The 17,937-nt window shown below is 39.3% G+C and overlaps 2 protein-coding genes across 3 annotated transcripts; both read right to left on the reverse strand.

Annotated features, from left to right (window-relative positions):
- Positions 1 to 344: 344 nt before the first annotated feature.
- LOC306901283 (uncharacterized protein) lies at positions 345 to 2,831 on the reverse strand. Its single transcript, XM_079468961.1, has one exon. It carries the CDS (start codon positions 2,684 to 2,686, stop codon positions 1,022 to 1,024), a length of 1,665 nt encoding a protein of 554 aa, XP_079325087.1. The 5' UTR covers positions 2,687 to 2,831; the 3' UTR covers positions 345 to 1,021.
- A 5,224-nt stretch (positions 2,832 to 8,055) lies between these two features.
- On the reverse strand, positions 8,056 to 10,234 carry fpr1 (formyl peptide receptor 1). 2 transcript variants are annotated; one of them, XM_079468575.1, is made up of 2 exons: positions 10,149 to 10,234; positions 8,056 to 9,496 (listed from the first exon to the last, which is right to left on the reverse strand). In XM_079468575.1, exon 2 carries the CDS (start codon positions 9,478 to 9,480, stop codon positions 8,377 to 8,379), a length of 1,104 nt encoding a protein of 367 aa, XP_079324701.1. In that variant the 5' UTR covers positions 9,481 to 9,496; positions 10,149 to 10,234; the 3' UTR covers positions 8,056 to 8,376. The 2 variants fall into 2 exon arrangements, with proteins under 2 accessions (XP_079324701.1, XP_079324700.1); XM_079468574.1 differs by having other exon boundaries at positions 10,099 to 10,184.
- Between the last annotated feature and the right edge of the window lie 7,703 nt (positions 10,235 to 17,937).

Consider the following 17,937-nt stretch of genomic DNA (forward strand, 5'->3'; position numbering starts at 1 on the left):
GTGTTTTCCCAGACAAGGTTTAAGATTAGTCCCAGAATAATTTAAATGTAAGAGGTTTTCCGAAATTACAAGAGGTTGAGTAAACTACGACAGAATTTACATTTTTTCATGATGATACTTTTTTGGGTGAACTATCCATTTAAACTCTTGATTTTAGGCTAATTTAATACATTTATATTCGCCTAGTGAAATCTGGCGGCATACGAAAGTTATTTATGTGGGTTTCATTTAGCAATAAATGTGCAAGCTATTTTGGCTGAGCGCAACAACTCTTTTTACTTATGTTAAGTTTACTTATATTTGAGCGTGCAATAAACATAGACCTTTCTATAACCATTAGGATATAACATAGACCTTTATATAACCATCCATAGGATTCAGAGTAATTAACAGGTTTCAGTGTTCGATTTGAGCACATTAATGTGCATGCATTGTACAACAGTTTACAGCTTTGGTGCACAAAACATTTATAAGGCCTCTAAAATGTAAACAATTTTATTTAATCAAACAAAACCAGTTATTTGCCGATGTTTGAATGAAGTCAAAATACCTCAACTTGCATGATGCTTTATACAAAAAATACAATTTATACCTAGAAAAAAAAACAGTAAACAGTGTAGAGTCTGTGTAGTGACTTTGACTTGAATCAGCAATCAAAGTACAGCTAATATTTACATATTCATATGAACTACAACACGAGTGTGCAGTTATATCAGTAAAGAACCTTGAGATATTCATTACTCTTGAAGTAACAATGCTAATAATGTAAATATCATCAGTACCTTAGTAACAGCGGTTCAAAGTTTATAAAACAAAATAGGGAAAATGAAGTAAAGTAAACTCATTAATCTGGGGGAAGGGGGAGATTAAAAACCTAAGAATTTGACATAAGCCAAAAACGTTAGAACAACAACTCTTAAAGACTAAGATCCGTGCCTATTGGCATAAAACTGTGTTGAAAAACTACTCAATTGCCATGAGCATTTCAGTGAGATCTCACGATTTGGGAACATTTATTGGATTAATTCAATACTTTCAATGGCAGGCTATCATTTTCATTTGTATTAGGCAATCCGGCATCAATACCCTTGTGCTGATTTTCAGGATCATCTACATTACTATTAGCAAGTTTTGTCTCCTCCATTTTAAAGCGTTCTTTATGACCTTCAATGTGGCGATCCAAAGCAGAGCGGAATGTGAAGCGGCTTGGACAGAAAGGGCATAAAAGCAATGTTCTTGCAGGATCCCGCTTGTGGTAATGCACATGTCGCTTAAAAGCGCTTAGCAGTGCAAACACTCTACTACATTCCTTGCATTTGTACGCCATCCTTGGCTTGGAAATATCCTGATCTTCAGAATCTATTGACAGCTTGTTGTCAACATTTGTTGAGTGCTGAACTTCTTGCAGATCCTTTCGTTTATTATCCTCGTCACCTTCTATTTGTGTCGGTACGGTCACATTGTCCTGTTTGCTGCTTTTATTTGTCTTTAAGGCTTCATTAGCCTTAGGTTGAAGTGTTGAGCTGTGGAACATTGCCACATGTCTTGTGACATCACATCTTTGTGAAAAGAAGCGTCCACAATAAACACAAACAGGCAGAGTGCCTTTATGATAACGCATATGGCGAGAGAGGCTGCTTGAGTGTAAGAACCCTCGATGGCAATATTTGCAGGAGAATAGTTTAGAATCATGGTGGACTTTGCTGGTTCTTCTACGTCTCCTCCTTATCCCTGCCATTACCGGATTGAATCGCTGCATATGTTTTTTTGCTGACATTTGACGCATTTTACCATAGTGGGCAGGCGACTCCCGTTTAATTTCGGTTGACAAATCAATAAAGTCATTGTCTTCATTCTCACCTGGATACTGGGGCGCATAATATTTTTTAAATTGTGATGTAGGATTTGTTTTGCTTGCTTCATCCCCTCGCATTTCCTGTTGGTGTGAGGCATTGCAGGGTGGCTTCTTGACACGAGAATGACTGTTTAGGTGGCTTTGCAAGTCAGACAACCAAAAGAAACGTAAACCACAGACTTTGCAAGGATAGGACTTCTCCATACTATTTTCTTGATCCTCCTGTACTCTAGTCAAAGCTTTGGAAGCAGGCGATCCATGCCACTGTTTCTTGTGCGACAATAGTGCCTCTTGTCTCAAAAATCGCTTTCCACAGTGCCCGCAGCTGTAAAATCGTTCATGAGCATGGTTTTGAAGGTGGCTCAGCAGACTCTCTCTGTCATTGAACAACTTGCAGCACAGGGTGCATTTGAAGCCCTTCTCAAGGACACGGTACTGCTGATGTAGCTGTAAGCTTTTCTGGCTTTTGAATGCCTGTCCACACCTCTCACATCTAAACTGAGCACACTCCTTTTCTGTCATCTTAGAAGAGGTCAAGACAGCTTGGTTAGGGGTTGGACACCATGACAACTTGGGTGGAGGTTTTCCAAATAAGAAAGAAAAGTTAGACACCACGGATCGATCGACCACTGTGAGTGTGCCGTTTTCATGGAGAGCAAACTCAATGTGTGTGTTGTTAGTACCGTTAACACTTAAAGCATCAGGGAAAACCAAGCCATGAATGGCCATGTGTTCAACTAGCTTTGGGTAATGACGAAACCCTTCTCCACACTCTGTGCAGATAAATATGTCTCCTCCACCTGGAGCAAAATTAATTGAAGTGTATGCCATCTTGACCAAACTAAATCTGGCTCTTTCCTTTTAGAAAATGTAATGGTTTGGGACACCAGAAGTGGTATGATTAATTAAACAGATTATATCATCTCAAAAGCAAAATATGTGTTACTTTGACTTTTGTGACTAGCTTAATTGTTTGTAAAATGCATTTAAAATGTCTAAAATAGCCACATGGTCAATTTAGGCAAATAATAAAATCACATGACAACAGAACTAAACCATATCTATAAGATTAAGTCTTTGAGTGTTAATTAAGTGTTCAGCAATTTCCCAGTTATGCGTGAAAGTATGGCCCTTGAGCATAATACAATGACGTAAACCTCGTTAGGTATGGCCTGCGTTGTTCCAGCTGGTGGCCGATAATTTAGATTTTGCTATCTAAAAAAAGAACACAGAACAGAACACAGAACAGTCAGATTATAATTCTTACTACAGTTGTGGCCAAAAGTATTGGCAGTGACATAAATTTTGTGTTTTGCTAAATTTGCTGCTTCTGTATTTGTGGATTATTTTGGCACATTTCTATTGTATACTGGATATCTTAAATTTTAAAGGTGTTTATTGGCAAAAACATAAAATATGCAAAGACTCAATTTTTACAGTCTCGGGCCTTGTTTTTCATAAACTCTGCAATTTGCTCTGGCATGCTGGATATCAGCTTGGGGAACAAATCCTGACTGATGGTGAATGTTTCTTGCCTTATTCAAGCTCTAAGAGGATTTTTGAGGGTTGACGACAGGTCCTCTATATGGGATTGACATCTGGGGAGTTGCTTCTTTTTGCAATTATTTAAAATGCTGAATCTGATCACTCTCCATAATAATCTATAAACACCACTAACAGTTTAAGCAGAAACTTTGCAATACACTGCATATATCATTGCCAACAATTTTGCACACGACAGTACATCCTGTTGATCATATCGAGAAACTCACTGGCTTTTCAAAAGTAACATTAATGGCAAAAGTGTAGCGATGACAAGAGAAAACCGACAACTGTATATGGTAAAAAATGTAAACGTAATGCCGGACATAAAAATAGATTAAATTCTTGCTTGAAATAAATAAAATATTCCAACACTAAAAGGGTTCAGGCAAGAAAAACATTTATACATTTTACTCACCCCAATCCCGATGTCACTCTCTCTTACTGAGTCTAGAGCTACCACAACGGATTGCCCTGGATTTCTGAAGATTGATAATAAAAATAAGTAAACAAAAAAGGAATATCTAAAACAATTATGAAAATATATATTTTTTAAATTCATCATCATCATATCAGTGCATTTGACAATTCTACCAAGATAAACCTTAATCTTACATTTTAGGTCTGCAAAATCCAGATTGCATTGGTTTAAACAGAGCCCTTGCATGTTGACTAAATAGTTTCCAGAAAAGATAATAGCCCATATTATTTTATTCATGTTTACCCTATAGGGAAATTTACAAATAAAACATAGATAAAATAAAAACCAACATAAATCTATAAATAAAGATTACAATATATTAAAAGGGATACTTCACCCAAATAATTTACTCACCTTCGAGTATAATTGTCTTTCTTCTGATGAACACAGAGAAAGATATTTGAAAGAACCCTTATAACCAGCCCCCCATTGACTACCATAGTAGAAAAATACACGCAAATGTCACATTCTTCAAAATGTCTTATTTTGTGTTCAACAGAACAAAAAAAACATTTCCTACTATCGGAGTCAATGGGTGACAAAATCAGTCTGGTTATAAGCATTCTTCCAAATATCTTTCTCTGTGTAAATCAGAACAAAGACATTAATACTCGAAGGTGAGTAAATGATAATAGAATTTTAATTGGTTTTAATCATACTTATTTCCCATATCCACGTTCCAGGTTACAATATGCAAGAGTTTAAACATGAATCTCTTAATTTAGCAGAAAGCAGTGATACTTAAACTAAATAGGGGACTTCACATATAATAAATGCTCTTTGAAGGGCACACAGATTCACAAAGCTTTCAGAATGAGCTCCAGCCAGTGTGGATGTATAATTATACGTGCAATGGCCTGATTGATTTAAAATTACAGTAAATATGTAGCAACAAACACATAACTAAGATAAAATATTAATGTTTTATTAAATATGGTAGTGCTTAACGGATACGTGAGCTTAATAGGTAGCCTGCGTTTACCTTAATCGCAAAATGAAGTCCAACACAGAAAGGCTTATCATCTAAATGTGTTATATTTATAGCATCTCCCACTCAAACAATAGTATGAACATTTCATTATAGTGTATTTTGAAATGTAAATGTTGTAGTATAGTTTGTGTGGAAACTATCAACCGGCCTCGTGGATCGTGGGGTAGCTACTAAACCAGTAAGGTTACGCAATTGATTTTCAAAGCTGCGTTGTGAATGCAAACATTAGGAAAAGCAGTGATATATATATATATATACACAGTACACTACAACACAAACCATGGACAATGCCATGCATGATACAATCCTAAAACTACACGCTACCTTGCTGGTAACTACACGCTGATTTAGTTGGTAAGATACAGGCTAACTGTAAGACTAGTTACCGACCCGAGTCACATGAATTTAAACAACAATTATATTACCGTATTTGCAAAGAACAGCACACCGTATCACCGACGTGTTACCTTGTCGGCTCAGAGACGGCCTTGGTAGTCTTTTCAGGTTATATTGTAGCAGTAAATCCAAATATTTGCGAAGTCATTGTTTATCGTACGTTAAGTTTCCTTTTTAGTTAGCCGACTTTTAATCAGATGTAAAAATAATTTCCAAACAAACATTTAACAGAAAACTACGCTTCCTCTTCCCATTCTCCGCCCTGAATCTTATTCTAAGAATAAAAATGGGCGAAACACACTGTTAGGTAGATTACGGCCATCTACTGGAGATGCAGCGGTATTGCGTTTAGCGATCAGAAACTGGCTACATCCGAAATGGCGTACTTCCTTACCATATAGTAGTAGGCAAAAAGCAGTAGGCGAAGAATAGTATGTCCGTTTTCGTTTTCTTCTTCTTCTTCTTTAAGTTTTATGGTGGATCTCAACCACCTTATTCAGGTGCATACCGCCACCTACTGTAGCGGAGTGTGTAATATCAAGTCTAGTACTTCAGTGAGAGAGAGAAACAAAATAAAACAAATATTTATATATAAAAAACAGTCCTATATATTGTAGTATAACCCTGTAGATTTAAGACAGTTAATAAGAGCTTTGCAACACTCCCTTGTTTACTCATTCATCCCTAAAATCCCTTCTAAATTCCATCTCTGTCCTAATTCATATATCTTATCACTTACATTTACATTTATTCATTTGGCAGACGCTTTTATACAAAGCGACTTACAAGTAGTTTTTTTACAGTGGCACATTACTGCAGAGCAATCAGGGGTAAGGTGCCTTGCTCAAGGGCACTTCAGTGACTGAGCACTGAGATTCAAACCGGCAACCTTCTGATCACAAGCACAACTCTCGAACCACCAGGCCACAGCTGACATTACAAATGATAAAATATGGATGATGCAAATGGATAATGTTGTAAGTAGAGGTAGTATTATATACATGTAGAAATCAAATGTACATATAATAAGGCACTATATTGCACACTATAGGAGTATTGAAAATGGAATATTGCTCTTAAAGAGCAGTTACCTCATATGGCCAGAGGGCAACAACTCAGCCATACCAAACAGTTATTGAAGTGGACAGAACAGATTCGATAACCGCTGAGTAGAACTGGATCAGAAGCTCCTGTGGTAGGTTGAACATCCTCTATTGACGGAGGAAGTATAACCTCTGATGGTGGAACCCAGGAACCTGAATGACTCCACAGAGATGCATCTCCATCTCTGATAACCTACAACAACGAATGATAATTACCAACTCACACCTATACATCTGTTCTCTTCTCCCCTCCCCTCTTTCAACTCAGAGAAGGTAAGATTGCTGTATCTATCTCTGTGGATTGGTCATGAACTCTGTCTAGAAATAAGTGTTGCTTAATTGTAATTAAGTGTTAATAGTATCATAAAGCAATTTTAGCAGTGAGTTGCGGGTGGTGTAGCCATCTAAGATGCTACTGGTTAAGTGACCTCTGGCAGTGACCAAAACTGACGAGTTTGTGATTGTGAGATCCGCGTATTAATGGCAGGCATGAGACTCTAAGCGACATGAGAATCGGATGAGTAAATATAGTTTAGAGTAAAGCAGGAAAATCAAACATGTATCCAAATTGCTGGATTATTATCACGCATAATAATAAACTACAAATAATATCATTCAACAAGGTTTTCTTATTATCTTTTGGAGTCAGATAAATTACACATTGTAAAAATAACATTAACAATAACAACCCAGAGCACTGGAAAGACAGAATGCGTGCATGCCTTTGCCATGCCACTTGGACTCTGCCATTGAGCCAGTGGTTGGTTCTTCTTCTCTCACATTTTTCATTACCTTACAGTCGTATGATTTATGCGTAAGCAAACATGTTGATTCACAAATTTTATTTGTGTTCAGGTCCTGTGAAGACTACATTATTTTAGGCAAATTGTACCCCTATGTACAAGGCCCATTTGTGGCGGCGATATAGAAAGAGCAGTATGCAAAAACTTAATGTGGCATATAATGACGGAATGAGGCTGCTGCTCAAAGTGACACGATGGAGCAGTGCAAGCCATATGTTTGTCAGTGTTGATGTGCCAACCTACAGCAACCGGCAGGCTGCTATTGCATTCAATGGAGTGTTTTGTTTTTTCTTGTTTGATTAAATAATATAACAATGGTAGGTCGGTCCTGCTGTATTAAAAACTACAATACCATAACGCGGAGTCGTTCTGGAAAAGGCCCTGGTAGTTTCACTTTCTAATTTCTCCATATATCAACAATAACAGCAGAGTATGAGCCTCCCAAGATGGTGGAGCAGCCAACAGAACTGCAACATAAAACGCAGGACGTGACGTCAGCTTCACATTCTCTATAGCACAAATTAAATAGCTTGTGGGCATTGTGCCAGCAGAGGGAACTGGTGAATAATAATTTACATTTCTTTTTTTACACAAAGCTAACAAAGAAACAGACATATTAATAAATGTATTTATTGATAATTACTTTTATGCTTGTTAAATAAATCTCATATGTGAGGTTAAAGTATTTTTTTAAAGTTTGTAACATCATGAAGGTGCATATGACAGAAAAATGTTCCTTTATACCTTTATGAATACCTCTAGATTTTTTGAACACTTTAAAGTACAAAACCACATTGAAGACTCCAAAATGGCCAGTGTAATAATGTTGATAGATTTATTTTCAAAAGATATATTTTGAAAGATCCACATCTCATTGAACAATATGATGAGGCTTAAAGTTTATTATTGATCTTAAAAATAAAAAAAATTGAAATAGATAACGAAAGCTACTTGCATGCACAATACATGAAATACTTAAAAAGTTTAAAATACGAAAATATAATTTGCAATACTTTACAGGTACATTAATAATGGCACTCACAAAAATGTATACTTTTTCCATCATTACAAGGCAGTGTTTAATGGAACGCTGTAAACTAACTGAAATTATTTTCCATTGAATGCCTCTCAGTTTTAAATATGCTGACAGTAATCATGAGTCTCTGCAAAGTCCTCTCTTACAATTAATGCCTCATGCCTGTTAGCTATACTTCTGCATCCGAGAAGGACTTACTCCCTTGCTCTTTATTCCGAATGGTTTGCATTGAATTTGAGTAGGTGTTTGTCCGTGAAACCTCCTCTGTGAAAGCTGATTCCAAGACCTTCAGTATTGACTTGCGCATTTTGTCTTTAAAGTCTTGTCCCATGAAAACATACAGCAATGGGTTCAAGCAGCTATTTAGAAATGCCAAACTGGTGGCAATGGGAATTCCAAGACGCACAGTGGTGCAGTATTGGGTTTCCATGTGGTTTACCATCTCAATGAGAACCAGAATATGATACGGAGCCCAACACAAGAAAAAGACGGCGATCACAGCAGCAATGATCTTAAATGGACGTCCAGTCCGACCAGACATTGATCGGTTCTTTTGGAGACGACAGATGATAACAGCATAACAGGATACAATGATTGCAAAGGGCACCACAAAGCCTAACAGGAAACGTGTGATGATCATGGCGCGATGCCGTAAAATATGAAGTTCAAACACTTCTGGTATAGTATAATCATCTGAAAATACAAAGTTATTGAAGCAATTGATTATGTTTTCATCAGTGGGGGACGGTGCAGTATCCTTGAAGACAAAGTAGGGTAAGCTCAACGCTAGCGCAAACAGCCAAATGCCTAAGCTCACAACCGAAGCACGACTCACATTCCGATGGTTTTGTGCCCAGATTGGCCACACCACAGACACACAGCGGTCAATGCTGATCACAACCAGGAGATAAACGCTCGCAAACATGTTGAGAAAACCAAGGGTGCTGTTGAATTTACACATGAACTGGCCAAAAGGCCAGTGGAAGCCCATAGCTGTATAAGCCACGCTGAGAGGGAGAAATGCTGTGAAAAGGAAGTCTGCTATAGCCAGGTTGAGAAACCAGACAGTGTTGACTGTTCTTTTCATTTTAAAGCCAGCTACCCAAATCACAATGCCATTGCCTACGACTCCAAGTACAAAAGCCAGACTGTAGAATATGAGTGACATGATGTTTAGAGATTTTTCGAGCTCCGTATGCTCCTCATTGTCACAGTATTCTTCCTCAGTGGAGTTGGGATTGAGTGGACTCTCTGTGTAATTGGCTAGATCCATCACTGTAAATGTCGATCTGAATTGACAGAAAAAAAGATAGATTAAATATTCATGATATTTAATGATATTCATAAATAATCAGTAACTGTCAGAAACGAAACCCCCAAAACTAACACGTTGTTCTATTTTAATCCACAAGAGGGCAGAATATAGTATAGTAATATAAGTTTAGCATAACGGGAAAGCTCTCAACATCATTCTGCTACATTTCACAAAAAAGTTCTTCATATATTAATGTGACTGCTTTTTATAACGCGATTTATATTGTACATGCTACATCTGTAATGCAATTGCTCTGCATGTTTGTTAGTCCCTGTTTTTGCACCCGTTCCTTCTTTTCAATGAAGGTCGACAGACTTCAAATGAAGTGTCGTTGTATGAGATAAATTTCACTCAACAATACACATAAAAACAAGTAGTACTACTTAAAATAATGTTATTAAGGACCTTTATGTAAAATAGGCAACCAGATAATAACACATCTTATCGTTCATTATGATTTATTTCATTATGAAGATGTTGGTTTCTTACGTCCATTTAACAAACCCTCTCATTTGAAAAATGAAATTCAGTGATGACATAAGAGGTCCACTAATAATATTAAAACAAAATGCTTACCAAGGATGCCAAACAAGTAAATTCCACAGAAGAAAGAGATTTGCTCAAACCTGTGACTCGTGCGACCAAAACTGCAAGAATCCACTGCTTGACAAGACGCACAATCCCCGTCTGCGTGACGTCATCCACCACCCTCCTCTTCAGCCGGCTCAGTTGCTATTTCATATATCTTCGTTTCAGCATATTTTGTTCTTCATATGTTTAACCAATGCAGTGTTTAATTTATTTACACACATTTTGCTTAAGCAAACATTTGCAGGTTATAAATGGCGAATATTTTCTGTCTTTTTACTGCCATATGGAATGAGAGTGCGGTTTGAGCGCGGTAAAACAAGCAACAATTCCTCGATAAAAACAGTGTTTTTGGAGAACAGAGTTGAGGCGAACACTTTGAACCAGACGAAGAAGAACTTCAATAAATTAAGACTGTAGGCTACTTAAGATATAGGATTATATATGTAAGTTGTTTTCTTATGAGTTTTCAAGGAGAAGATGGTATTACAACAAAATTATTTGACACAGCTTGTTCTAAAACTGGATAAAAAACCATGGGAATTCCTACACACCCCAAACCACATGCATTTGGTTGGTCAAAGGGGGCTCATGTACAAAGACTTGCGTTGAATTCATACAAAAACATTGCGTAGGCTACGGACAAACGTGTAATGTGCGTAACCACAAAAAAAAACACAGATGTACAGCACGAATCTCTGCGTAAGTAGGATCCCACGAATATTCTCTTATATTCATCACAATTAACGTGAAATTTAGCGGACATGCACCAGCATTCTGTCACCTCCCTAAATTAAATAAATATGAATATGAAGTCCACTTTGTCAAAACCAAGCAGCAAGAAAATGGAAAAAGCAAACAGCAAGAAATTGGTGGTGCTACTGTCAGAGGTAGAAACTAGAAAACGTCCCCTTGATGGAGGGAACGAGACATTGTGTTGACAGAATGGGGTTTGACTTGAGAACCTATCATCTCTGACTGACTTGATAAGGCCAATGAAAATTGCCAAATTAAATTTGCATGTCGGTCTCCGCCCAGGATATCCTGGTATGTAGCGGTGCGTGGTAAATTCATTCACCTTTTGTGCTGATGAGCCTGAGAATCGTGTCTCGTCTTTTTCATGTTAATACAGATTAAGTCACAGTAGCGCGACTGAAGGCTGGTTATGTTGTCCCATAGGGATGACTGGCCATCTGACATATTGCTATCGCTTGGGGCCGGTAACGGACGCTTTAGCCATTCAGATTAACGTATTATTATTATCGCAAGACAAATACAAAAGAATCTTATGCGCGCATCCCTCCCCCTTGGAACAATCAACCACACGCACCTCAACAGAATTAATCACGCGGGGCAAACCCCCACCAGAAATGGTGGAGGGCCAATGTGGGCCAAAAACATTTAGGGAATATTTCTCGTCCCAGTCCAGCCCTGGCTGTTCCGATGCAATGGTTGCTTCTGTAGCAAGTGGCGGTAGCGGGTGTGTCGACTACGCCACCCCGAGATCTAACCCGTGGGAAATAAAAGTAACCACCAAGGCTTCTATAGATTTAAGCAATCAGGTTCGGGCATGGAATAAACAGCTTCCATATTAAACATACAATTTTATTAATCAAATACACAGCAAACGTAGTAAACACTCTGGAAGCTGACGTCAGCCTATTCTTAAAAACACTACGGGGCGAAGGTCAATACCACATCAAAATACATCCAAATTCACAGCAATCCAAACAATTCATACAATCCACAACGCACACCAATAAATAATACACAAAGATGTGTAGTTCAGTATACCAACAGACTCTCTCATACACTCACAAAACCGGGCATGAGGCTTACTGGTGGGCGTCCAGCGGCTCGGGCATGAGCGTCCAAATAATCCACTCCAAAGCACGTGCACAGCCACACAACCAGCACAGCAACGGTCACACTGTGAAAGTACCCACACTGCACACAAAAGAGGACCCACCACCTCGAGCACGCTGTCCCCACCGTCAGCACTCAGCTCCTCTACATATAACAAAGACAAAATAAACCAAATTTAACTTCAACAACAATAATACTGATAAATGAAATAAAGAATGAAGTATTACGATAAACCAACAAGGATCATGAAATAACGTTACGGAAACAACAATACAAATAAACAAAAGGGCGAAAGAAATGACTTTAACAAATGACTATAACGCTGGTAAATAAGATAAACACACGAAAGGGACAAAAGAAATGACTTTAACAAATGACTATAATGCTGGTAAATAAAGTAAACAAAAGGCAAAGGGAATGATCTGGCCAAACAGCTAATGCTGGTAAATGAAATAAACAAACGAAAGGGATCAAAAGAAATGACTATAATGCTGGTAAATGAAATAAACAAACGAAAGGGACAAAAGAAATGACTTTAACAAATGACTATAATGCTGGTAAATAAAGTAAACAAAAGGCAAAGGGAATGATCTGGCCAAACAGCTAATGCTGGTTAATGAAATAAACAAACGAAAGGGGCAAAAGAAAATGACTTTTAAGAAACAATTCCCACTCAATCGATCACAAAATAAATCACAACCACATCCACTCGTGAATATTACACATCCGAAAGCAGATATGCAATCGGCCACACAAGTGGCCTATGAGGTATTTTCGCCAGCCTAATGAGCGCAGTCCATTAACTCTGACTCGATGAAAAGCCCAGAACAGGAAGGAGACGTGCGTTAACCGCACTTTGAGCAAAGCAGCAGTCGCCCCAAGGCAGGCCGCAAGCGCTTCCTTGCTATGATAGCTATCCCTAAAACACACAAAAGTGGTTTTAAGCTACATCCGAGAAAAGGTAAACACATAGCCCGACTGGGAAAGCACTTACCCGAACAGCCATACACAGTTACACGAATTTTGCAGACAATGCGCCGTGCGCAAGTTAGCAAAGTTTGTTACTCCGTTCAATTAAATAACAAAATGGGGTCGCCACAACACAGCAAGGGATTCTATAATAAAAATCGGAATCCTTACATGAACCAGCAACAAACTAGCAACAATATAACATTTGCGACCTACATACCTGCGACACCACCACAAACTAGGTGAACCGAAACATGGAGCCTCTAGCGTCACGTTCTGCCACCAAGGGGTACGTTCGGGTTATAACACCCCCCTCCTGACATGATTGGCAACCAAGACTACACCAAGAGCCAATCGAAACCAAGTGGGGAGGAGTGGCTACAATTAACCACAGTCCATCCTGCCACACTTCCCCAAAAGGTTTTTAAGGATAGAACGAATGTATCCTTCACAGCTTTAGCTATCCCGAGATTCAATGGGCACCAGTAACGGCTTGACATTTTTAGATAATCATTCAAAACTTTAGTTAAATAAAAGTATGTAATTCACAAAAACGGTCCACACGCAACATGAGCAGCTGGTGACGCAATTATGAAATCCTCTGCAAGGCTAGACCGTCTGATTTCAGTTCGGTTCTTGGACTTTTGAGACTGCGTGCTTTGAATAACAAGTCCTCGTTTTTAAGTCTGTGACTTTAGAAGGTTGCAGCCCCCGAATTGGGACACAGCTTCATCCAGGGCCCTTTGTGTACATTTACATTTAGTCATTTAGCAGACGCTTTTATCCAAAGCGACTTACACAGAGTTCGGGGAGCAATAAGTAATATGTCATAAAAGAGCAATAGTACATTAGGTGCTAATGCAAAGTTACTAGTTTCAACAAGAGCTAGACCACTACCTTTTGAGACAAGAGGGTTAGTGTTTTTATTCTCATTTGTCTGTCAAGTATTCACCGAAGAGGTGTGTTTTAAGTAGTTTATTGAAGGTTCTGAGAGATGTGGTTGACCGGACCACATTAGGAATAATGGTTCACCAGGAAGGAGTTGTGAAGGAGAATGAGCGAGAAAGGGATTTAGTGCCCTTATGAGAAGGTATTACAAGGTGTCGCTCATTTGCTAAACACAGGGTTCTTGATGGAGGAGTAGGAGTGTAATAGGGTGTGAAAGTATGCTGGCGCAGATACAGTGATAGTTCTGTTGGCAAACATCATTGACTTGAATCTGATCCGGGCCTCAAACGGTATCCAGTGGAGAGAGATGAAAAGGAGTGTCACATGAGCCCTTTTGGGCTGTTGGAAGATGAGGCGTGCAGCTGTGTTTTGAACCAGCTGAAGTGGTTTGATAGCCTTTGCAGGAAGACCAGCAAGGAGAGCATTGCAGTTGTCCAACCTTGAGATTATCAGGGCCTGGACAAGGAGTTGTGCCGCTTGCACAGTGAGGTAGGTTCTGAACCCTGGTAAGATTGGAACCAGCGGAGGAGGAGCTTGAGATTCCTAAGGATGACAGGATAGCAGATAGGTCTAGCAGAATCAGGACCGAGGATTTGGATTCCGCTTTGGCTAGATTCTGTGACCGATAGCAGTGCCGTCTCAGTGAAGTGGTTGGTTTTGAAGCCAGACTGTTTGATCCAGTAGATTGTTCTGGGATGGTATGAGGAAACTTGGTTGAAAACTGCCCTTTCGAAATAAAAGGGAGGAGAGAGACAGGTCTGTAATTGTTGGTAGTAGCAGGGTCCAATGTGGGTTTCTTGATTGGGGCGTGACCTGGGCCTGTTTGAATGTTGATGGAAAAGTGCTTGTGAGCAGGGAGGTGTTGATGATGTGAGTGAGTGCAGGTGTGAGTGTTGTGGATATGGCCTGCAGAGATGGGAGGGGATTGGGAGCGGACAAGTGGTGGGGTGGCGAGAGAGAAGTCTGGTGACTTCAGTGTCGGTCAGTGGGGAAAAAGAGGAGAGTTCGATGTTTGAAGTGAGGGTCGTGTGTACCGAGGTCTGTGGTGCTGAGAATTGTTTTCTGATGGCTGATGTTTTCTCAGTGAAAAATACAGCAAAGTCCTCAGCAGTCAAAGAGGTAGTGGGTGGGCGAGTAGGGGGGCAAAGAAGAGAGTAAAAGGTTTAAAGCGCACGGAGCAGGTGAGGTCAGGGCGTATCCGAATCCACTTTTTGTAGTTTAATGGGGGAAAATGGTTCAGCATGCCTGGGCGCATGGTTCCATTCCCTTTAAGAGCCAGTTGACCTCGTGCCATGGCAGATTCGCTATTAACACGACGGAATTCGGAAGAGCAGACACATCTCCAGAAAGTAAAAGCGTCTTCTCGTGCAAGAGGTTAAAGCGCGCAAGCAGACCATCTATAGGACAAGCCTGGTTTTTAGCACTGTGGCTATAGGCGCATATTCCAAACGCGCTCTTTAAATAACAAAAAAATATTTCTTTAGACCAGGTTTGAGTTGGTCTATGGCGTAGTCTATTTTCAGTTCCTCAAAATAGCAACCCGGAAACAATGCGCCTGAGCACACTTTTTTTAGAAAAACACGCCCATGGGCTCACAAATGAGCGCAAATGCATTTGCTATTTAAACAACACAGCACAGGACGGGGAAATTAGATCTGCGTCGGGCTGTGTCCGGCTGCATGGCGCCGGGTGTACGGTATATAACATAACCAATTGGTATTACAGTATATATCTCTTAGAATGAGCATAGCTCTGAGATACAACACATGAACCATATTATTTTGCAAAGTTCTCAGGTAAAACCTAAATCCGATCTGAATAATCATAAATATGAGTTTTTAAAAGGCTTTGCACTTATCTAATGCTGACACAACTCACAAACGGTCTTCTGTCAAAAACTGTTGAGCCTGGCCAAGCTAAACACTGGGATAAGCAGACAGAGACAGTTTATGTTTTCTGCTTATTTTGGAATACAAACAGAATGCTTTTTAAGTAGAGTGGAGTACTGTACGTGTGTTTATTAGGCTTAGCCGGAGTTATCACGGATATATTTTCCCACAAAAATAGGCCGGCATGAAGAAATTAGTTAATGACATGAAGAAATTAGTTAATGACATGGAATGATTGTACAGAAAGCACATAAATAGTGGAAATGTTTTAAGGCTCAAAGAACAAAACTCTTTCTCACAAAAGTCAGTCAATCAGATTAGCATTTAGTAATTTTTTAATGTAATAAGACGATCAGTGTACAAACTGTGGGGCAGTCCGCAAACATGCAATATAGGGATGAGAGTCTTTATCACCTGCAAAGATAATAAGTTTGTATGTGACCTTTTTCAAACTCATAATCAATTAAGCTGAAATTTTGAGTCTTAAATTTCACCATTACCATGAATAACAACTTGCTTAATTAAAAACAAAAATCAGATAAGCTTACTCGGTGCATATGTTTGGGAATATAACCTACATATATCCATTTGCATTTGTCAAAGATGGAAAACACAGCTAAGATTGTGTTGAACATGGGAAAATCATAATCAGTTCAAGCTGTAGAACGGCGCTGTGTAGGTGGAATACTGCTGTGAGATTACCCATCCCTTTCCGCCCATCTTCCCTTGGATATTAGAGAAACTGGACGGCCTCTCTCAAGACACACCCAACCAAGAGAGATGAGGTCTGGGTCTGCACCTCACCGCCCACCCCCCAGTACGGCTTCATTTATTATACACCCTCACAGCCGAAACCTGTTGAGTTCTGTGTGGGTGTCCGGGGAATATTGGCAGTCAGTATGTGAAGCTTTTTTAGTATAGGTTTCTCTGGGGTGTAGAATGAATTGTTGAGCTGGACAGCTGTGAGAATGGAACAATGTTGAGAAACCATTGCTAAAATTGGTCCCAGACCAAACTGATTTATGAGAATATATGTGAATAATTGCTGTATATAATATTGAATTATATTTGCAAAGAGTATTCATGTGTTCCAAGAGACATCTCAATCTCAACTACAATTTATTCATTACTATCTCTGTTCAAAGAAGGGCAAACAAGAAAAATCATTTGACTTAATCTGCACAGACAACTTTGTCGTAGACAATATCTGTTATGTAAGCAAACTTGCATACCATGTTCCAGATGTTTCTCGGCCTGGAAAGAGACCTGGGGAACATAAAAAAGGAAGGGAACAATTTTGAATGATCCGGTATGTTGTTTTTATTATAGACATGTTTCCCTCGATTTATCATAAAACACAAGATTCTTGTGCTTTTGTCACACATGATTTCCCAGGGCTCTAATTATAGTTTAATTTCTGGCAAACCACACAGCTGAAGTTTTCTCACAATGCAGTGTAAGTGTTTAATTTCTTGTTTCCAACACAGCTCTGTCACCCAAAGAATGTCATGGTTTGTCAAAGCGGCGTGCAAGTCGGCCCTCTAGCCGGCACTCCAGCCAGCAATCCAAACTGATTCCCAGCGTGCAAGTCGGCACTCCAGCCGGCGTCCGGTCCAGTCTCGCCAGCGACCGGTCCGGTCCGGCCCAGCCAGCGTGCAAGCCGGCACTCCAGCCGGCAATCAAGCCGGCAGCAGCCAGTCTTCCAGCCAATCTTCAAGCCGGCAATCCAGTCGGTCCTCCAACGGCCCTCCAGCCGGCAGTTTAGCCGGCTATCCAGCCAGCAGTCCAGCCACCATCCAGTCCGGTACAGCTGGCAGCCAGCCCTCTCCCTAGAAAAAATAACATAACCTGGAAAAATTTAAAATTGTAAGCCATTAAATAAACCATTTGTTTTGAAACTAATGAAAGTGAATTTGTTTTATAACCTTTATCATAACCTAATAATAACATAATCATGAGTAATGTAGTGCTTTTTATATGAGGAACTTGATTTAGAAGTGAAATCAATAATAAAATATATTTCCTACAGGCTCTAAACATTTTATTAAATACATTTCACAAATTATTTGAGTATTGCAAATTGTGGAATAATTTGCGTCTAGCTGAGCTACAAAGATATTAAATCCCATTTTATAACACATCTTCATTTAGTTTA

Source organism: Barbatula barbatula, assembly GCF_947034865.1.
Source record: "Barbatula barbatula genome assembly, chromosome: 12".
Taxonomy (NCBI): domain Eukaryota; kingdom Metazoa; phylum Chordata; class Actinopteri; order Cypriniformes; family Nemacheilidae; genus Barbatula; species Barbatula barbatula.

Excerpts from the sequence above, each read along its gene's own strand:
- LOC306901283 (XM_079468961.1), bottom strand. The coding sequence starts at position 2,686 with ATGGCATACACTTCAATTAATTTTGCTCCAGGTGGAGGAGACATATTT.
- fpr1 (XM_079468575.1), bottom strand. The coding sequence starts at position 9,480 with ATGGATCTAGCCAATTACACAGAGAGTCCACTCAATCCCAACTCCACT.